Here is a 21,079-nt window from a genome sequence, read left to right as displayed (position 1 = left end):
CCAGCTCATTATTGCTCTGTTCTTGGCTTCAATGGGTGCAATGACAACCAACATGGCCTGGCAGAGAATTCGATGAAGCTCCTATCATTAGCGACAGAAACACAAGCTTGTTTCCATCAGCCTCCGCCTGGGACGCACCGTGGAACCCACTGGAAATCGGTCAATGTCAGTTGGATCCGCAGCTCTGAGTTAAAGGAAGCCAAGAGCCTGGGCTGACCTTATTTCCAATAATGAGGTCTGCTCATGCCAGTGCTGAGGGGACAACAGGTTGAAAGGCGCTTAAACAACCAGCTTGTGGGATTTTTTTTTTTTTTTTTAAAAAGGCATCATTTGTGTTCTGGAAAATTCATCCCCTTTAAGGGTACAGTTTGGTGAATTCTGGTAATTACACAAACCCCACCAAAGCAAGATATACAATTCCTTTCCTCTAAAGGGCCTCTGCCTGCCTCTTGTTGATTCCAACTGCAGCTACCTAGTGCTGCCTTCTCTAGAATTTCACATAAATGGAATCACATATGTATAATCTTTGACTATCTTTTACATGAAGCTTTTAAGATTCATCCACTTGTTGCACATACTAATATTTCGTTTGCTTTTCTGCTGATCAGTATCCCATGTGTGAATATGCTGCAACTCTTTGGTGGTTTCTTGCTGAGAGGATTAACGAGTATGTATGCGTGTGTTGCTGCATAGACAGGCATTCCCTTCTCTGGGGTAAATACAGAGGCACGACGTTGCTCAGACACGTGCTCAGTGTGTGTTTGATATCCAAGACGCTGCCACCCTGTCACACAAAGTTGGCTATGGCTGGTTTTCATTCTGACAGACAATAGATGAGAGTCCAGATTGTAACAATCCTTGTCAACACTTGGGACTGTTGTCCTGCATTCTTTAGCCATTGAAGTGTTGTCTTACAGTGGTTTGAATTTTCCTTTTTCTGATGACCAGCAATATTGAACATCTTTTTGCACAATTAATAGCCGTTCATATATCTCCTTTTGTGAATTGTATGTGAAAATCTTCTGCCTATTTTTTAACTGGGTTGTTTGTCTCCTACTTGAGGTTTTTTTTTTTTTTTTTTTTTTTTAATTTTTGCACTGGGAATTGAACTCAGAACCTTGTGCTTGCCAGGCAGGCACTTGTACCACTGAGCTATATCCCCGGCCCTCCTACTTGAGTTTAAGACAGAGGAAAAAGAGGAAGAAAGGAAGGCAGGGAGGAAGGAAGAAAGAGAGCATGCTTGTGTGTTAAACACACAGCCTTGTAAACCTCACCCTGATTTTTTTTTCTTTTTGTCTTTTTTGAGACAGGATTTTGCTATGCAGTCCAGACTGGCCTTGAACTCACTTTGTAGCCCAGGCTGGCCTTGAACTCACAGCAATCCTCCTGCCTCAACCTTCCCGGTGCTGGGATCACAGGTGTGTGCCACCACGCCCAGCCCACCCTTTGATTTTTGAAGGCAGGGGTCACACTTTGCTGAAGTGCCCATCACTGGGGGTCTTGGGAAGGCTGGCACTGGTTGTGTGGATACCATCTGTAACAATATATATACAATGCAGTTAGAAACAGAAAAGTTAAGGGAGCGATTTCCTTCCTTTCATTCAACTACAAACCCAACAGCACTCTAATAATTGCCCACGTTTGTGCTCAGGAGGTCATGATGTCATCCATACCAGTAAATGACAGAATGGGAGCCAGCTGGAGTTAGAAGTGTCTGACCACAATGGGAGGCACCTGAGTTAGCAGTGCCTGACCCTTTAAATACTGGAAGCCTGAATTGTGTGAGTACTCCCTGAGGGTTGCTGTCCTTCCGTTTGCCCTTCACCCTGTTCCTGGTGCTACTGTCTCGTGGTCTTCAATAAACATAGCTACTTACTACTTATTACAAGGTGTATGCTTGGCATTTCTTTCCTTATGGTGCACAAGAAGCTGGACTATTTTTGGCCCATTCAAACTGTTATATATATTATATATGTGTTTTATTTTTATAATCACATAATTATGCAAAGTCAATATAGAGTTTAAAAAATCTGACAAACAAAATAAGAAATCTAGAACATTATTATTTTTAATCACTACTGTCCTATCATACATTCTAGTACCACTTTTCCTAATGTTTGGGGCTGCAAACTGACTGAGCCTTCCCTTGTGTTATTTTTAATACTTTCTGTAGAATGGCAAGATTGTTAAATTAGCTGGATTTCTTCTAGCATGGTTCACCTAGATTTGTTTTTTACTGTTCATATAAAAGTTCCTCTCAGCTTAACAACTCATTTCTTATGAGGTTTTCTGGAGGGTGTGTTTGGTTCTGTGCATGTGCTATTTCTAGCTCAGCAGCTAGCCCGGGGAGCACCCCACCCTTTTGTTCACTCCAGCTCAGTGAAGCTCAGGCAGACTCTCCTGGGCCTCACCCCTACCCCCACTTAAATACCGTCCCACCACAATAATCCTGAGGATGGGGGGAGAGATTAATGATTAATGGGGCACATCAGTGCTTCACTCTGATCACTTTCTTGGGGTCTAAGATATGGTTGAATTGCTTAATGAGATATAAAGTGGGCAGGCCACTGGTGGGAGGGAGAGGTAGACATTGTGCTGAGAGCCCCCCATCCCCATCTATAGAGACAGGAGCACAGTGATGGCCAGGGCTCCATGCCTGCAGTTCCCTGCTTTTGTGAGGCTCCCTACTTCTTTGGTGAAGAACACACGAAGATATAGAAGCGGCACATCCAAACAGAAGGTCTTGAGACCTCGAATTCATATTTTCTAGAAGATTTTACCCCTGAACAAATATTTTTCTGATAGTTTTTTCGGAAGCATTGTTTCTTTTTACTTAAAAATCTCTCCTTCAAAGGAGAAGATCTCTATGTACCATCCTCCTATTCGCTGTTCCTTAGGCTGCTAACCTGCGACGTAATCTCTGGAGACCCGTGCCAGAATGAGAATCACAGCCCGTGGTATTTTATCCATGCTTTTTATTAAAACATTCACCATAGTGCATTACAGCGTGTGTCAATGTCTATCTCCTTACTCCATTAAGACATAAAGCCAGGAACTCTGTCCTCTAAATTCCTATCCGTTTCTTTACTATAAATTGTCACTGACTTTTAACATGCTGGAAGAATAAGGGAATAGCCTACCTCCAAGTTTCTCTAACTGGTTCACCAGAAACTTTTTTTTTTTTTTTTTTTTGCATTAAGAACCAAGTAAGTTTACACTGGAAGCAGGAGTCTAACAGAAAGCAAAGAGCTGAAAGGAACGCGGTGTTAGAGGAGCTGCACACCCTGCCCGGTGACGGGGAGAACCTCCCACCCTGCGGACAGTCCACGCTCAGTCCTCCTTGCCGCCGTCATCCCGGCCGAGCCTGCAGAACGCGCCGGGCGCCAGGCCCTCCATGCGGGGCCCCAGCCTGCGCAGGTCGCTCAGGCACGCGCCCAGCTCCTCCAGCACCCGGGCCTGCGGCCGCAGGTAGTGGCGCAGCAGGAAGGCGCACAGGTGGGGGTCGCCCCTGCCGGCCGCCAGGCGGCGCAGCTCCTGGAGGCTCTGGCGCAGGGTGTCCTCCAGGTGGAAGGCGCACTCCACGGCCTGCGCGCCGCCGCGCCAGTCGTCGCTGCGGGGCTGCGCGATGTGGCGGAGGACGACGCTGCCGCCGCGCTCCGTCTGCATGCGCATGAGCTGCTCCGCCAGCTCCCGCCACTGGTGCGAGCGGCGCAGGAAGTAGCGCGCCAGCGGCTGCAGGCCCACGTCGAAGCGCTCGCAGTAGACGGCCATGGACAGGTACATGTGGGAGGCGTGGAGCTGCAGCTGGGCCTGCACGTTGACCGCGGCCTCGCACTCGGCGTGGTAGTTCTGGCGGACGCGCGAGGGCGCGGCGGCCATGGCGGGCGCAGCGAGGGCGACGAAGGCGAGGACGGTGAGGGCCGCGAAGTGGGCGCGAGCAGGGAGGCGGCGAGGTCCTTGTGGTGCCCCCAGGGTGGCCGAGGCAGCGGCCAAGGTCTGCGTCCGGGCAGAGGCTGAGGCGAAGTGAGCGTCTGAGGCAAGGCAGAGAAAGAACGTTCCAGAAGTAGGCGGACCGGAAGTAGAAGCTCCCAGAAGCAGCCTGGGCCGGAAATGGCAGCTCCAAGAAGCAGGCGAGTGGGAAGTGGTATATATGCGATTTACCAAAGTTACGTTGACGGGTCTTGCGTCTGTTTTTCCAGGGGATATGGGTCTTTAGTTTTCTTTTCTCATACTGTTTTTGTCAGGACAAAGCTGGTTGGAAAGTACTTCCTTCTCAAAGACTGCATAAAACGGTGATTTTCTTTCACTCTTTGGCACAATTCACCAATGCAATAATCTGAGTTTGGAGGTTTCCTGTTCGGGTTTTTAACTACAATTCATTAGATATAGGGCTCTTGATGCTATTTTATGTTAGGTGAGTTTGGTAGTTTATGGCCTTTAACAAGCCCATCTGACCTAAGTTCTTGAATTTATGTGGATGCAACTGATCAGAGCATTTTTTAATGGTCCTTTTAATGTATTAGAGTTATGTAGTGATATCTCCTGTGCCATTCTTGCATTGGCAATTTTTGTCTTTTTCATCTCTCTAAATAGGTCTATCAATTTATTTTTTCAAAGAACCTTTTTTTGTTTCGATTTTTCCATTTTCAGTCCTATTGATTTATGTCCTTTTGTCTATTATTTGAATTCTTATTCTTGCTGTGAGTTTATTTTGCTCTTTCATTTTTAGTTTTTTAAGGTGGAAGTTTGGTCATTGATTTGAAATCTTTTTTCTAATATGGGCATTTAATACTGTAAATTCCATCTACGCACTGCATTAGTTGTGGTCCACAAATTTTAAAATGTATTTTCACTTTCATTCAGTTAAGAAATGTTTGAAAATATTTCTTGAAGCTTTCTCTTTGGTCTAAGGATGACTTAAAAGTTTGTTGTTGAATTTCCAAGTTTTGGAGATTTTTTTCCCTGCTATCTTCTTGCTTCTCATTTAATTTTGGTTCATTTATATTTCTGTACATTTGTTTTATGAAACAACAATTGTTCTATCTTGGTAAATGTTCTTGGTAAATTGTTCTATCTTGGTAAATGTTCAAAATTGTACTTGAAAATCTGGGTATTCTGATATTGTTGACTGGACTGTTCTCTATATTGAGATTCTGTTGGTTTGCAGATGTTCTATATCCTTGCTGAATTTTGTTCTACTTCTTCTAAGGGGTATATTAAAGATACATCTCACATCTTCAGGCTGTGCTTCATGTATTTTGCGGCTGTTTTTAGGTGTACATCCAGGTAGACTTGTTTGTCTTGTTAAGTCAATCTTCTAGCATTATCTATTACTACTCCCTGTACTTTGCTCTACAGCCTGCTTTTTTATAGTAACAGCTTTTCTGGCTTTCTTTTAATTACTACTTGCGTGGTAAATAATTTTCTATAGCATTATTATTATTATTTTTGCCTTTTTGAGCCAAGTCTAACTATCTAGTATAGGCTGGCCACTATGTAGCCCAGGCTGGCCTTGAACTTGCACTGATCCTCCTGCCTCAGCCTTCTGAGTGCTGGGATCACAGGTGTGATCCCCCCAGCTATAGCTTCACTTTTAACCTACCTCTGTTATGATATTTCAGGCGAGTGTGTTGTAACAGCATGTATGTAGGCCATTTAAAAAACCCACTTTGACAATTTCTTTTAGTTGGCATATTTATACCATTTACATTTAATGTATTTGTATATTTGGGCTTAAAGAATAGCATTTTATAATCTGATTTCTGTTTGTTCACTGTTTGTGTTTTGGTTGTTCCTATTTCCATTTTCTTGTCTTTTTTGGGTAATTTAAACTTTTTTTAGTATTTCATTTTATCTGACTTTCCCCATCTTTATTCAGTGTTCATATTAACTGCAGGGCTTATAATACACAAAACTTCTCTTTTCAGAGCCCACTTAGAGTATTTTGCTATTTCTGTTATTTTTCTTTGAGTCCTCATAATCTAAATCTTCACTTTACTTTCATTCCTGAAGGATATTCTCACTAGGTATAGAGTTCTGGGTTAACAGTTCCTTTCTTTTAACATTTAAAAAATATTGTGCTAGCAATAGAAGGCTTTCGTGGTTTCTGGTGAGGAATCCACAGTGCTGTTTAGGCCACTCCCATATGACTAGTCCTCCACCCTGACTGGTGGTTTCTGCTCAAGTTCAGACCTGAAAGTCTGCTCATGGTCAGAGCTATGCATACCTCACTTGGGGGTCAGCCAAGGAGTTAACAACAAACTTCACAGGGTCTCTTCCTTCTATGAGAGCTTCCCCAAACTTCTGCTTCCCAGGGCTCCCTTTCAATCCTTTGGCCCAAAAGCTCTTTATTTAGCCTGCTCTCTCTATCTCATGCTTCCTGCATCTACACCTTTATTTTGGGCTAAGTGGTAGGAAGATACAAAGAGAGGGGAAGAAAAACAATAGGGTTTCACCACCCTCTTAGAACTGCAGCAACTTGGATTAGAGAGGGGTTTTCCTCCACCAGCACTTGAGGTCCCATATGGGTCCCCATTGCCACTGTCTACCTGTGCTCCTGGTGTTAGAGAGTTGCTTAGGGGTGCAGGAATATGGAGAAAAGGACAAAACACCGCAGATTTCCCCTTACTCAATCTGAGCATCAGGAGACCCTGTTTCCCTCTCAACCAGCCAATCCTAGTGGGCTTCTCCTGGTCCTTTCTCTGCCCTTGCAGGTGCTCATTTCTGGCTGTGGCTGCTCTGAATCTAGGCTGGGGCACACTGGAAGCTAGGGCACACTGGAAGGGAACAGGTAATCAACTCACTGCTTTTTTTAGTGGGGCTTCAAAACCTGGTGCTTTTCAATCTGCTCCATATTATGTATGCTTCAGGGACTTTGAAAAGCTGTTCCCTGTATTCTGCCTAGATTTATAAGCACATTCAGTTTGGTGGACAGGAGGAAGCAGCTGACTTCATGTTATCCAAACCCAGAAATCCTTTGTCCTTTTCCATACCCCTTTTAAGAGGGCTATAAAAAACCCAGTAGAATCAGAAGGTTCATAGATTCCACAAGCATGGTGGCAGAGGCTGTGCAGACGACCCTTCTTCAGGAAAGAGTAGTGATAAGCAGGGCAGTAGTTCCAAGAGACATCTAGGGAGCACTTTTGGGAAATTTTTGCAGAACATAAGTGTGTCATTCTGGCATGAGCTGACTTTTAAAAAAATGTCATAAGGAAGCAGTCATGATAAACCTTCACTGTAGTTTGCCCAGCTTATAATAAACCCAGCTCTGGGAGGCCCAGTGCTGCACCCTAGCAGTGAAGGTGCCTGCTTTCAATCCCGGAAGTGTTGGGATGGGTTGTAATACAGTATCAAGTACCCAGAACTGTGTCTACAATAAAGATGCCTGAGTTTGATTCCAGACTGGGAGTTCTGGCGTATCTTACCTGGGGTGACAGGGCCATGGTATAGGCAGAAGAACTTATAAGAGTGCATTTCTGAGCCTCTCAAATCTGTGTTTTATAAACTAAGCCAAGTGAACCTGTCAGCCTAGGCCTAATCCTTCCTTTGCAGTCTTCACACTGCCTGACGTGAAGGGGATGGTTGTCGAAGGGAGCTGAATTCTTCTGTGGCAGTGTTTGAAGAGGCATCTGTGGTGTACAGTGCCCCAAAGGGGTGAAATAAATTTGAAGCATGCTGTATGGTCAGACAGTCCTGTGCACAAAGGTGAGATTTCTTGGAAAATAAATTAAAGCGTGGTCATCCACACAAACAAAGAGCATTCCTGTTAAAACTGCATAAAAATGTAGAAAAAGGGTTGATGGGAATTATACCAAAATATTAATAGCAGCTATCTCTAGGTGGTGTGCTTATATATGATCTTTGCTTCTTTAAATATTTCAGGATTTTTCAAATATTGCTTTGCCATTTTTATATACAAGAAAATACACAAAAATGATAGGAATAAAGTCAGTCTACCTGTTGTACAAGACAGCGTGGGTCAAGGGTCTCTTGTGGAAAATCATGAAGAATTACTTTGAGAAAGGAGAGGGACCATGGCCAGAGAAGGTTTTTTTGTTGTTCCCGACAGGTGAGGTCCCCTTCCCCTGTCCCCAGTACTGGGGATTGAATCCAGGGCCTTTGCATTGATCAACATTTTGAGCCCTTTAAATTTTTTAAAAAAATTTTGAGATAGGGTCCTGCTTAGTTGCCCAGGCTGGATTTGAACTTCAGCCTCCCAGAGTGCTAGAATTACAGGCCTGTACTATAGGTCCCGCCTTGATATGTTTTAAGTGGCAGGATTGCATACAATGGAATAGACTTGTCTATTTGGTAGCTGTAGTTTTAGCACCTTTAATGTGGTAAGGAGTCCTGAGATGCTCCAAAAGGAAGAAATAGTAAACAGCCCTGTCCAAATTCGTGTGGGGAGCATTTCCTGGGAATAGCACTCCCCAAATACTTTCTGAGCGACTTGGATGTAAAGCAAGGTCCACCAGGGGTCAACACAGTCTGCTTCTTGGCCGGGCCTGGGTTCTGGGGACAGGCGCACATCTCGTGTCCTGCACACAGAGGCAGCGGGATTTGGGGGCACCACTGAGCTTAGGGCCTTCAGCAGTTTGGAACAAGACGTCATCTGGGTATCTGGGGAGAAAAGTGCCCCGACAGGGAGTGAGATGGGTCAGTCAGGCTGGTGCCGGGGGAGCACTAGTGAGCTCGCAATGGAGACCTGGCGCGCATCTGGGGGTGACCGCAAGCAGCTGAGGCTGCTCTTTCCCCCTGAGAGGTCACGGGAACATCTTTACTCTTAAGCACTGTAATCAGAAGATGTCTGGGTCCCAGTGGGAAGCTGGCCTCGTTTCACAGTGACTCTTAGTTAACTGTCACACAGGCAGCTTTTAACTGGAGCGGGAGCCTTAGCAACTCATCACCCAAATCCTAAAAGGAATATTTAGCCTTTTGTACAGAAAGGCAGCGTGTTCAACATGGTGGACCTCTGATGGGCCTTTCTGCCTTTGCAGTTGATGAAGTTAGCAAACAGGTTTTTAGTCAAGTACCTCTTGCTTGAGATGCCCCCAGAGAGGGTCTGGGTCTGTCTGAGCTGAGAAGTCCCAAGTTCCTAAGCCTGCCAGGCACATATTTCTCCTGTGACAACAGATCTCAACCATGCAGCAGACACCAGCAGGGAGAAGCCAAAAGCCCCAGTCAAGGGTGGCCCCTTTTCTGTTCTCCACCCACTGGGCCCAGGAAGGGTTAGCATCTGCCTGCAAGCACACTCCTACTTTTCCCTTAGTTGTGAGATCAGAATCACTCACCTGGAAATTACAGGGTGATGCATGTCCTGTGACCTCCCCTGTCCTTGAGATGCCAGTTTCTACCTTAATCACCACCAACACAAGCAAAGCAGAAGCCACAACATTTCTTCCTGCCATTTCCCCCGTGCTGAGCCTAGGTGATACACATACGCCAGACCCAATCCAGAGTCTAGGAGAAAACTTCAGCAGAATGAGGACAGCTGGATCCAGTGGGGTCATTGAGAGCAGGGCACAGGGCTCACATGCTGGGCACTCTGCAATCATGCATGGACTAGAGGTCCTTCAAGCTGGCCATGCCAGTCACGGCGGGACCTGCCCTTTCAGACCTAGAGAATTTACACCCGAGGTTCAAATGGCCAAAAAATACATGAACAAAACTGCTCAACAGGTGTGGCCACTATAGAAATGCAAATTACAACAACACTGAGACTCCATCTTACACCAGAGAGGGTGAACATCATCAAGTAATAAGTGCTGGAGAGGCTTTGGGGGAGAAAGAACCCTGTTTCATTGTTGGTGGGAATGTGGACTCGTACAATGACTATGGAAGTCAGCATGCAGACTCCTCAGAAAGCTAAAATAGAAATTCCATTCCACCCAGCTATCCCCTTCTAGATATCTTTCCGAAAGACTTAAACATCATATCATAGTGATTCATGCACATCTATGTTTATAGCAGCACAATTCATAATAGCTAAATCTTGGAAACAGCCTATATGTCTGTCCATCAACAGATAAATGGGTAAAGAAAATGTGGCATGTGTGTATAATGGAGTACTATGATGCCATAGAGAAGGACAGATTTGAGTCATTTGTAGGAAAATGGATGCACCTTGAGACCATAATGTTAAATAAATCAAAGGTTTAAGTATCACATGGTTTCTTTTATACAAGAAACCCAAAGTATAAATAAATGAAAGAGCAAAACAAAAGATAGTAGGAAATGGAGGGACAGAACTTTTGCAAATGGGAAGGGAACTGAGAGATGAAGGGAGGGGAGAGGGAGAAGGGAAGGGGATGAGAACAGACTTATTATGTGTTACAACAGGTACCAACTCGCCACAAAGAACGTAATCACTAGGTACTGCAAACATGGACTCACAGAAATAAAATGGTATCAATGAATGAGTTTGGTCCCTGGCCTTCTGCGCAAGCAGAAGGCTGAGGAGGAGGACCTTACGCGTTTTGATCCTGTGCTTGCTTTGGGTAACACAGCCTTTTCAGGGGTGTTTCCTCCTTTGCCCTTGTTTTTGTGAATGGCTTCCTGACTTGCTAACATCAGAAGGCAGGCCAGTGGCATGTGTCCTCTTTGAGCCTTAGTTAACACATGCAGAGGGGCTGGGCTAGTCCTTGGTCCACATCAACAAACTACCCCGTCTGCTCCCCCTCTACCTGGGGGACTGGAAGAAACACCCCGCCTCCAGGTGGCAGACACCTTGCCTCTGCCTCAGTCCCTGTGCTCCGTGGCAGGTGCAGCTCTTGCCTGATGTGTCCCAGCTCCTGCCTGCACCATTTTATCCATGTTGAGACTAAGGATTGGGGTCAAAGGATAAAAAAAGGTTTAGCATGTGTTTCAGAACCAGCATTCACTCCATTGAGAACCCCACGAATCAACTAATCTTGCCAGACATCCTTGACTTTTTGCCAGAAACTCACCTCCCACCCTCCACTGAATGCACGGGCTATGGTAACAGCTTCCTGGAGAGAGGAGGTTACAAATTCCTTTAATACTGGGTCATAGAGGAAGCCAGCAAACTGCAGATTCTTCTCAGCCAGGAGGAGCTTATTTACGCCAAGAAGCAGAATCAGCTGATTTTATGACTGCAAACCTGCAGAAACTCAGCTTCTTTGGGAAGCAAGGATTCCTATCACCACGTACTGACCTTGTTGGTTGTTAGGAGCCCAGCACTGGAAATCTGGTGCTCAAATCAGAAGCCCTGCCTGCCACTGACTGGCTATGAGCTCCCTGAGCCTTGGGCTTCTCAATTGTAAATAATAATGATAACGGTAAGAAAAATGTAGTAAATTCCGAGGGGTATTATAGGACTGGAGAGTCACTGTGAGTGTCCACAGGCCTCAGCATGGTCCCCAGTGCTCATACACAGCTGAACTGGATTCTTGCACTGACACAGGAAGCTGCCGCTGTCATTGTCCCCATGTTTCAAAAGAAGAATCTGAGGCTAAGAGATGTTTAGTGGCTTGTCCAAGAATAGGCGGTAACCCAGACAAAAGCTCAAGCCAAGTGTGTCTGATTCTGTCTAAGCCTTTGCACTTCCTGCTATACCGCGCCACTTCCTGGAACATGAACATATGCACGCGTGCACCCCACAACACTACATCACATCAGAATGACAAAGACATGCTTGTGACCAGAACACAAAATGGTGAACTGTGATCTTGCTACCCAGGGATCCCGAATATCTCTTAGTCAACCTGTTTCCCACTAGGGTACCAGGACTCCGCTTTTGTGCCTTCCCTGCAAGTAGCAGCACATGGTTGTGAACACACAACAGGCACTGGATGAATGCTCGCCAGAATTTCATGGGAGCTCATGGGAGAAAGTGGAGCTGTGTGCTGCTTGAGAATATGAGACCAGTCAACCCAAACACACCATGGATGCCCCACAGCTCCAAAGCCCGGCCTCACAGAAAGTATGTTTTTGGAGACTATGAAGGTTCTGACCTCAGGTTGAACATCTCTAATCTTATGAAATGGTGTGAGTGAATGCATGCCAGGCCTTAAGTGGGACTGCGGGAGGGCCCCCCATGTTGCTGCTACAAAACCTGCACAGTAGAAACTTTACAGTGGGCTGCTCTCGTGTTTGGTTTGCTCTCTCTGAGTCTTAGGAAGGCTTCTGTGTTGGTGCTGCCATTTTGGCAAGGAGCTGTAGATAGTAAGGACAATCCCAAGCCCACCGGCTATCTGAGGATGGAGGAGAGAGGGGTAATGGTCTTTCTACACTGGCACTGACCAAGGGGTGGTGTTCAGATGTCTTAGGTGGGGGAAGTGCTACACTTTGGGCGTGGTTCCCCCCAAGTGTTCATGTGTTGGATGCTTGGTTCTCCACGTAGTGATGTAAAGGGGTGGGCTTTAAGAAGTGGAGTCGGTGGAAAGTGGCAGGCAGGCCCCTTCCCTCTCTGGCTTCCTGGCCTGTGTTGTGATTTCTCTCATAGGCGTTCCCCCTCTGATGCCATCTGCCATGAGATCCACCCCAGCGCCTAGCCACTGTTGGCCTCATGCCCTGGAACCTCTAGAACTGGGAGCCAAATAAATCTCTCTTCTTTATAAGTACCCACCCGTGGGTGTTTCGTTTTATCAGCAGGCAACTTACTAATGTGGGGGAATATGCTCATGGCCCAAAGAAAATGGGGTTGAGAGTGACTGAAAAGAAACCCCAGTAGTCTGCTTTTCATTGCTGTGACAAATACCTGACATAAATCAATTTAAAAGGAGGAAAGGCTTATTTTGGCTCGCAGTTACACAGGTTTCAGCCCATGGTCACTTGGCACTGTTGCTTTGGGCCTGTGGCAGCCCAGGACATCATGGCAGGGGTGCATGAGAGGAGGCCTGCTCACCACAGGATGGCTGGGAAGAAAGAGAGGGATGAGATACAGGGTCAAGAGGCACTCCCAGAGACCTCACTTCCCATTAGCAGGCCTCCATGAAAGCTTCCACCATCTCCCAACAGATGGGTCTTGGGGACCCCCAGATCCAAACTGTACACTGGATATAATCTGGTTTATCTCTAGAGCTTTTGGCCAAGGTGTTTTTGGCACACACACGTATCTGGCAAATGCTGAGTGTGTGAGTGCCTAATCATGAATGTTCTCTCTTCCTGATAGGCAGTGCAGTGGAGAGGTTGGGGCCATGGAGGCTTAGCGGGGAAGCATTAAAGGGGATGATGGCAAGAACCAAACTCCCTTTGACTCCAAAGTTACATCAAAATGCAGGTCTTAGTCTGGGTCTGCCAGAGAGACCTGAATTTGTTCTATTTCCATTTTCTTTTCTTTTCTTTTCTTTTTTTTGTCTTTTTGAGACGGCTTTCACAATACAGTTGAGGCTGGGCTTGAACTCACTGTCTAGCCCAGGCTGGCCTCGAATTTGCAGTAGTCCTCCTGCCTCAGCCTCCGAGTACTGGAATTAGAGGCATGTACCACCATATCTGGCTTGAATTTTTCTTGTATGGAGCAAATCTCTTACAGTTTGAGAGGTAAGAGCAGAGTCTTTTTTTGTATTTTGTTTGTTTTTTTTTGATACAGGGTCTCACTGTGTAGTTCAGGCTGGCCTTGAACTCACGGCAGTCCTCCTGTCTAGGTGTCCTGAATGTTGGGATTATGGGTATGTGCCAGTAGGTCCAGTGATAGCAGAACATTAAGGAAATCCCTAGTTAACTTCCCCTCTGTGCCTCACAAGACTTTTCTGGTCTCTGACAAATTTCTCCCCCTCACTGAGCCTTATTGTCCTCATCTGTAAAAGGAGACCAACTCTGACATTCACCTCCAAGGGGAGAAGACAGGAGGCCGTGCACGTGGGGGAGCATGGCTCAGTGTGGGGTGTGCGTTAGGGCACGCGAGATGCGGTCAGTGAACGCTGGCCAGCGCTACTCCGCTAAGAGCAGCCTGCAAATATGCTATGGTAAAGCATTATTTTCCCTCGTCGTATAATCACATGTTGTGGTTAACACTTAAAAAGGAGCTGCTTGGCATATTTTGTGGCTGATTCCCGACCAAGCCCTGCAGAAGGTAGGACAGACATGACTGTCCTCACAGTGCAGTGAGCAGGCAGAGGCTCAGACACAGGAAGCATTCTAAATTCACTCCCTCAGGACTCTTCAGTAGCTTCCTGGAGGGAACCAAGGGAGAAGCACCTCAGGTAGAGGTGTGGGAAGCCAGGTGTGCTGGAGAGAGGGCGAAGGAGTCCGTGTCTCCAGGCCGGTCTGCTGTGGTCTGTTCACTGACTTGTTGGGGCCTAAATTGGTCAGGCACCTTTGCAGGCTGTGACCTGCAGTTTGCAGGGTATTGCAGCAGGGAGCCAGGGTTCCAAGCAACACGGGTGTCTGGTGGTGTGGAATAAGCTGGGCATCCCTCGCCTTCTTTGTTTGAATTTTTATTGTGGGGATTTCAAGCATATAGAAAAGATCAGGTGAGAATAAAGTCAGATAAAAATAGAAGTAAGTTCCCAGGCCTAGTCCTTCTCCCACACCAACCTGACTCCGTCCACACCACTGGCCAGTGCCTCCACTTCTAGATTGTTTTTTAAGGAAATATTGAGGGAATTTAAAACAACCCAGGCTCCCTGATTTGTTGCAGATTTAGATCTAGGAAGGGAGGCGACCTGTGTCCACCAGGTCTAGGATGAGAGGGGCCTCCAGCTCTGGGCTGGCCTGTTGCCCTGGATCCTGCTGATGTGTAGCAGCTGCCCGATCTCTTCATTCTCCTGTGCCCTCTGCATGGGCAGAAGGCCTCTTACTCAGTTTCCCCGGAGCTGAGCACGGGAACCGCCTACTTGGGTCGTTGGCAGTTGTGACATTCAGCATTCTTGACCTTCAAATTGTCAACATCATGACTCTTCCTTATCCCTTGTATGTTCAATAAATGTCCAGTGAGGGAATAGAAATGGACAGGGTTCTAAGACTACCACCATGGCAACTACCTAGCTTGCATCTCCAGTTCACCCAACCATGGTGCAAAGGCTGACACCCCAATCCATGGGGCCGGAGGCGTAGGAAGTGCTCAGCACTGGGCTGGGTGGTCTGCACGTGCTCAGGAAGGGCCGTAACAGTGATAATCTGATTTTGTGCAAAGTGAGGAGCTGAGTCCCAGAGCAGGGTATGAACACGCAGCCCAGCAGTGGTGTAAACAGAACCGGCGCTCATGAGATCTGGCAGCCAGACAGACCCTGAGGGCGCTGTGGAGTGGGGAGTGCCACTCCTGCTTACCTCTTGGCTCTGTCTTTCTCATCTTCATCCATTAGATTTTCTAGGCAGTTTTTCCTGCAAAACAAAACCAAAAAACACGGATGATTATGGTCTGTGTCTGGGTCTTTCTCACAGCTCTCTGGTCGCCATCATTTTGTCTTCGTTGACATCCCTTAGCCCCACAGCTCTCCAACTTTCTGGTCCTGACACCCCTTTGCACCCTCAGTGTGTACCTCAGAGTGTACCAAGCGCCCCTGGGTGCGTGGGTCCATGTTGGGAAATGTTCCGTAGATACACAAGCACTCTACCCTTAGGTGCCACAGCGGTGATGTCATCAGATGTCAAGTGGCTTCTGGAAAAGTCCAGTGTGCACTCATGAGAGGAGGGATTTTTGTTGTGGTTGCCTTTTTTTTTTTTTTTTTTAAAGCAAACAGTTCTTAGGAAGAAATGTTTTGCTGTCATGGAGTTTGAGATCCCTTGGAACACACTCTGAGAAGCACTGTGGAGACTTGGCACACTGGAGCAGCCTCCAGAAGTCTCACGCCTGAGGCCAGCAGGTTCCTCCTGGTGGATGCCTGTGACCTGCTGGTGACACTGCACAAGGCCATTCATTCCCCCTGGCAGGACACCAGTCACTATGACATCCTAAAGGATAGAGTGTAGGTGATGATCTTCCTATTCAGATACACAAAGGCTGTGCCCTGTGGCAGGAGGAATTACCCCAGAGGACTGTGATCCACACACTTCACCTGGACACACGCTCGGACCGGCGCTCACAGATGGGAGATTAAGTGATAACTCAGAGATGTTCTTGCTGCCCGTGTCCTCAGGGCCTCTCTCTGCCCAGAGCCTCTGCCATCTGAGCTGCAGCTCCAGGACCCTTTGGCTCAATAACTCAGTTTCGCCTCTTTCCCATGCAACCGGGATTGGGTCCCCCACAGAGCATGCTTGATTCCTGCTTTCATTCCCATGATTCCCAGAGCCCCACCTGTCCCCAGCACATGAAGCAGAAGCATTCCCAGATGTCACGAGGCCAGGGCTTTGCGGTACTGCAGGCAAAAGGTGGCAGTGACTGAGATGCATGGGGTAGGACAGCAGAGAAGCTTATATCACCCTGGCTTCATTTTCAACACAGAGCATTTGAGGTCCTATCTTCCAACCCATGCATTCAAATGGACTGGTAATTGTGCTAGAAATTTAAAGTTGCAGATAATTTTGTGTGTGTGTGTGCACGCGCATGCGTGTGTGTGTGTGTGTGTGTGTGTGTGTGGTGCTGAGGATGGAACAAAGGCCTTATGCATGCTAGGCAAGTGCTCTCCATAGAGCTACTGCCCAGCTTTAGGTAAAAATGTAAGGGAGGTTGCTCTGAGATAATGCAGTCTGTGATTCTCATCACCCACATGCACAGGATAGGAGGCGTCGCCTCTGTTCACGTACAGACCCCACTCAGCATATGGCAGCGTACTGGGGACAGACTCACAAGACATGCTCAGTAGCTGTGTCACATTTAAAATGGGGTTAACATCTGGAAACAGGCAAGTGCTTAACGTCTTCCAGATGCAGTCTGCTCCAACGTTATGACATGGAAAACAAGGTGTCCATTCATTCATGATGCTCCACCCACAGGGAAGTGGTGGTTGCCCAAGCACCCCAGGCAGGGGTGAGGCTCCCCTATGAGCCCTGTCACGGGCAGCCCTGGACAGAGCGAGTTCACAGAGGGCTGGCCGGCCCAAGGTGCTGGGATCCTGTTTGGGTGACGGAGTTGCTTAGTCATAGGCTAAACACTGAACAGTGACTAGGAGCTATTCTTGATCAATCCAGTCTTCTGAGAGTTATATCTGCTCATCGTTGGACATTGCCTGAATGCTTGAATCCTGGGTGGGCTATGCCCACCTCCTTTCTTCCCAGTCCCTCCCAGGTGCCTGCCCCATAGATCTGGGTCTTTCTCACAGCTCTCTGGTCGCCATCATTTTGTCCTAGTTGACATCCCTTAGCCCCACAGCTCTTCGGGCCACTCGAGCCCTGACTGAGCCATTTGGCTGAGCTGTACCCACGTGAAGAGGGGGTGTCTCAGCTCCCAGTGGCACCTGCCACAGATGCACCACACAGCATCTTGTTTTGTCACCACCATGTCTTTCCCATGTATTTTTATTTTACTTAAATATTACAGTGAAATATACACAGTGAAACTCAACACGTTAGCCCGCTGGCAGGCGCCAACCAGAGGCTAGTAGGCACAGCTGTGCAACCTTCCCTGCCATGCGGCCACAGGACTCTCCCTGTCTTGCAAAACTGAAACTCTCCATCCACGAATTGGTAGCTCTCCATTCCCCACTCACTCCGGCCCCTGGCAACCATCATGTCCCTCTGTCACTGCGGATCTGCCTCGAGATACCTCATGCGAGTGGCATCATACAGCATTTGTCCCACTGTGGCCGGCTTGTTTCACTCAGTCCAACGTCCCCAGTGTTCATCCAGCTCTCCATGTGTCAGAATGTCCTTCCTTTTGAAGGCTAAATGATACTCCACCATATGCACAGACCACATTTTATTCACTTGTCTCTTGAAGGACATCTGAGATGCTTCCATTTCTTGGCATTGTGAACACATGGGCACAGCCCCCATACATTTATTGTGAGTTGCCCCCTGGAGGGGCTGGAGAGGACCAAAGGCGAATAAGGACCCAAAGGAGGAAAAGAAGACCTAGGAGGTAAGGTTAGAGGGATAGCAGAGAAGTTTAGGAATATTAAGAAGTTTATAGGCTCAGGCCAAAGAAGGATAGTGTTTAATAACTCAAGTATATAAGAGTTTCCAGGAGGAACATTTTTGAGTAGCTATTTTTGGCCACAGAATGCCAGACGAGGGAGAATGAGCTTACACGAAGGAGATGAGGCTCTGTGTGGAGCAGAGATGTGACCTGCTGATGTGGTTAACCCCAGAGTGAACCACAGGGAACCAGGCCACTGTACCCTCCCCGGGTCCCGCTTTCACAAGGCTCACAAGTCAGGGACCCAACAGGGAACAGAGGGCACCGTGAGCATACCGGCAGGAGGACTGGGTACAAAGGGCTGATGGCAAAGGGCTGGGCAGGGACGAGGCGACCAAAGGGTGCTGCTGTCATCCAGGGCTGGTAACAGCAGTGCTAAGAATGAGAGAGAGGTGGTTTCCTAAACCTGAAAGTGTGTCAGAGATGGGAGGACGCTTTTGGTTGTGGGACACAGCCAGGAGGGGATACATGGGAGTAAGTACTCTCCTCTTTTTCTCTCCCTCCCTATAAGGAAATGCAAAGGCTGCAGCGAGTTCCCAACACTCACACTCACGGCTCTTACCAGTATCTTCCACTCCGATGGCACATGGGCCGAGTGAGCACGAACTACTTACGCTGACACACGGCTACTGAGCAGAATCCATACTTTCTTGAGATTTTCTTAGTTTTTACTTCATGTCTTAGTCCTCTCATTGCTTGGACAGAATACCTGACACCCACAATTTAAGGAAGGAGGTGTTTATTTGGGCTCAGAAGTTTCAGTCCTCATTGGCTGGCTCCAAGGCAGCACAGCAGTGGCGAGGGGGTCTGGGCGGAGGAGAGCTGTTCCCTTTATGGCAGATGGAAGTGGAGAGAGAAGGGAAGCACCAGGGAGGGAGAGCCCTTCCAGGCCACGCCCCCAGTGGCTGCCTCTTTTGACCTAATACCAGGTCAGCTCTGAGCCCCCGCAGTCCAATCACCATCCGCAAGCTCCCCATACGAACACGAGGCTCTTGGGGGACATCTAGACAGAAACGGTAATATCCAACATCCCTCCTCTGTCCTCATTTGTGACACCATACGCCATTTTCCTGTGACGGCCCCTTAGCCTCTTCTTGGTCTTGCTAGTTCCCAGACCGCCCAGCTGTTGAGCAGCCTGGCGATTCTAAGAAGCGTTTGCAGAATGTCACCCAGTCTGGGGCTGTCTGACGTTTTTCTCGTGGTGGGTCTGGGCATGTGGGTGTTGGGACAAGACCCCAAATGAGAGGTCTTCCTGTCCCACTGTGCTAGCAGTGTGACTGCTCCCTGTGGCTGTGGGCCTTGGTCACCTGGCTGATGGGTGATAAACTTACTTGGACACTGTATGTTAGTTGTGCTTCCATGTAGTATGTGTCATATGTGTTTCTTCAACTTTCAGATACCCTTTTACAGGTGAAAGCCATCTAAATTTAAAGCAGTAAATCCAGTTATTAATCTGAAAAAGAGCACAGATGGTAGTTTTCCCTGTGATGTGAAGACTTTGATGTGGAATGAGAGTGAGTGTTTCACTAGAAGATGTAACTACCAGCTGTTTAAGCCAAGTTTTCCTTCCCGACTCTGCCGCCCCCTGGCCCGCCTGCTTTTATTCCGGGGCTTCATTCCTGTAGTGTCACAGCAGTTGTTGACCTCAGTGTAGCAGGAGCCTCTCGAAGCTGCTCTCCCCTTTCCAGATTGCCCTGGCCATTTCGGGTCTTCGCATTTTCATGCAAATCTTGCAAGTACCCCGCTAATTTCTGTAAAGGTGCCTGCTGCAATTTTGATTGTGCTTTTGTGCACCTGGAGATGAAGTTGGGGGAAGTTACCAGTGTTGGGGGCTCTGATCTGTGAATGTGGCATTTTTTTGTAGTTGCTTCTCCTTCCCAGTTGTGTCGAGGCAACTAAAAGTGTTCCACGCAGTGAGAACTGTGCCTTGCGTGTGTGAGGTTCAGCATTGCTGCAGACGGTTCCTGAGGGCCAGGACAACAGGGATGCGCAGGAGAATGGGGCAGGTGTGGTGTTGGCAGGGGTGTGGAGGGGTGGGTCTTGCTTTGGTGTTTTAGGGTATCATGAAGGGCCTCCTGGGGAAGGCACCATTGGAGCTGTGCCCGTAGGAAGTAGGAGACCTGCCCAAGCATCCCGTGGGAAGCCAGGAGCCAGCGTGGCTGGCAGATTTGTGCCAGGGAGACAGAGTGAGAAGTGAGGTGAGCACCTTGGGAGACAGCTGCAGTCTTGCTTTTCATTTGGGTGGCAGAGAAAGCCTTTGGAGGTTCTACACCAAGGAACGACAGGTCCTGGCCTGGGAGGACAGTGGTGGGTTTACAAAGCCTGGTCCACAGCAGCCACTCAAAACCAGGATCCCTGCTGCCCTGATGGCAAAATTAACATAATGCATCTTCACTCATCTTGTGATGTCCAGCTCAGATCCTCAGCCATAGCAGGTGCTCAGTAAACGTGTAAGGGATGGAGAAAGGAAGGGAGGGAGGGAGGGAGCAGCCAGGGCCAAACCTCTCTCTGAATCCCCACGGTCACTGAACTTTCACTCTCACAAATGGTGGGGCAAGCTTGGCGGGTCCAGGCCAACAGCTCCTGTGACTATTTGATGGTACGATTATAGCCTCATGACTTCAGTCAAAGCAAAAACTGTGCAGGAGCTGTTGACTAGAGGGAAAACCACTGCAACCTGGATGGCAGCAGTGCCCACTGGTTGTCTTACCAGCTGTTGGCCACTGCCAAGTTCTGAGAAGACAAGTTCTCATCCCAGGTTTGCAGGCTGAGCGTGGCCGCAGTCATCCTCCGCTGACTCATTTGGATGCACCACCCCCAGCGGGACAGCACACAGCGCAGCCCACAGATGCGGACTCGGGACAGAGGGAGCGAGACCCCATCTGGGCTCCTCTTCACCCACTGCCACACAGGCTGGGTGGGTTCCCCAATTCAGAGCTGCCCTGCCAGGCGTGGTAGCACACGCCTGTAATCCCAGCGCTTGCGAGGCTGAGGTAGGAGGATCGCCTTGAGTTCGAGGCTAGCCTGGGATTCATAGTGAGTTCAAGGCCAGCCTGAACTATACACTGAGATCCTGTCTCAAAAAACAAAGCAAAAAACAACAAA

At 47.9% G+C, this 21,079-nt stretch overlaps 1 protein-coding gene across 1 annotated transcript in view; it reads right to left on the bottom strand.

Moving 5' to 3' along the window:
* Window positions 1-20,711, bottom strand: part of Npas2 (neuronal PAS domain protein 2) — a gene marked incomplete in the record, with an annotated part of 80,274 nt that extends 59,563 nt beyond the window's left edge. Inside the window, 2 exon segments of the mRNA XM_013522756.1 lie at window positions 15,229-15,282; window positions 20,685-20,711. Coding sequence (XP_013378210.1) covers window positions 15,229-15,260 — 32 coding nt within the window.
* Window positions 20,712-21,079: the final 368 nt, after the last annotated feature.

The sequence above is a fragment of the Chinchilla lanigera genome, unplaced genomic scaffold (assembly GCF_000276665.1).
Source record: "Chinchilla lanigera isolate Chin_1 unplaced genomic scaffold, ChiLan1.0 scaffold00069, whole genome shotgun sequence".
Lineage (NCBI taxonomy): Eukaryota > Metazoa > Chordata > Mammalia > Rodentia > Chinchillidae > Chinchilla > Chinchilla lanigera.
Note: the sequence above shows the minus strand (reverse complement) of the source record. Positions and strands in the feature narration are given on the sequence as shown.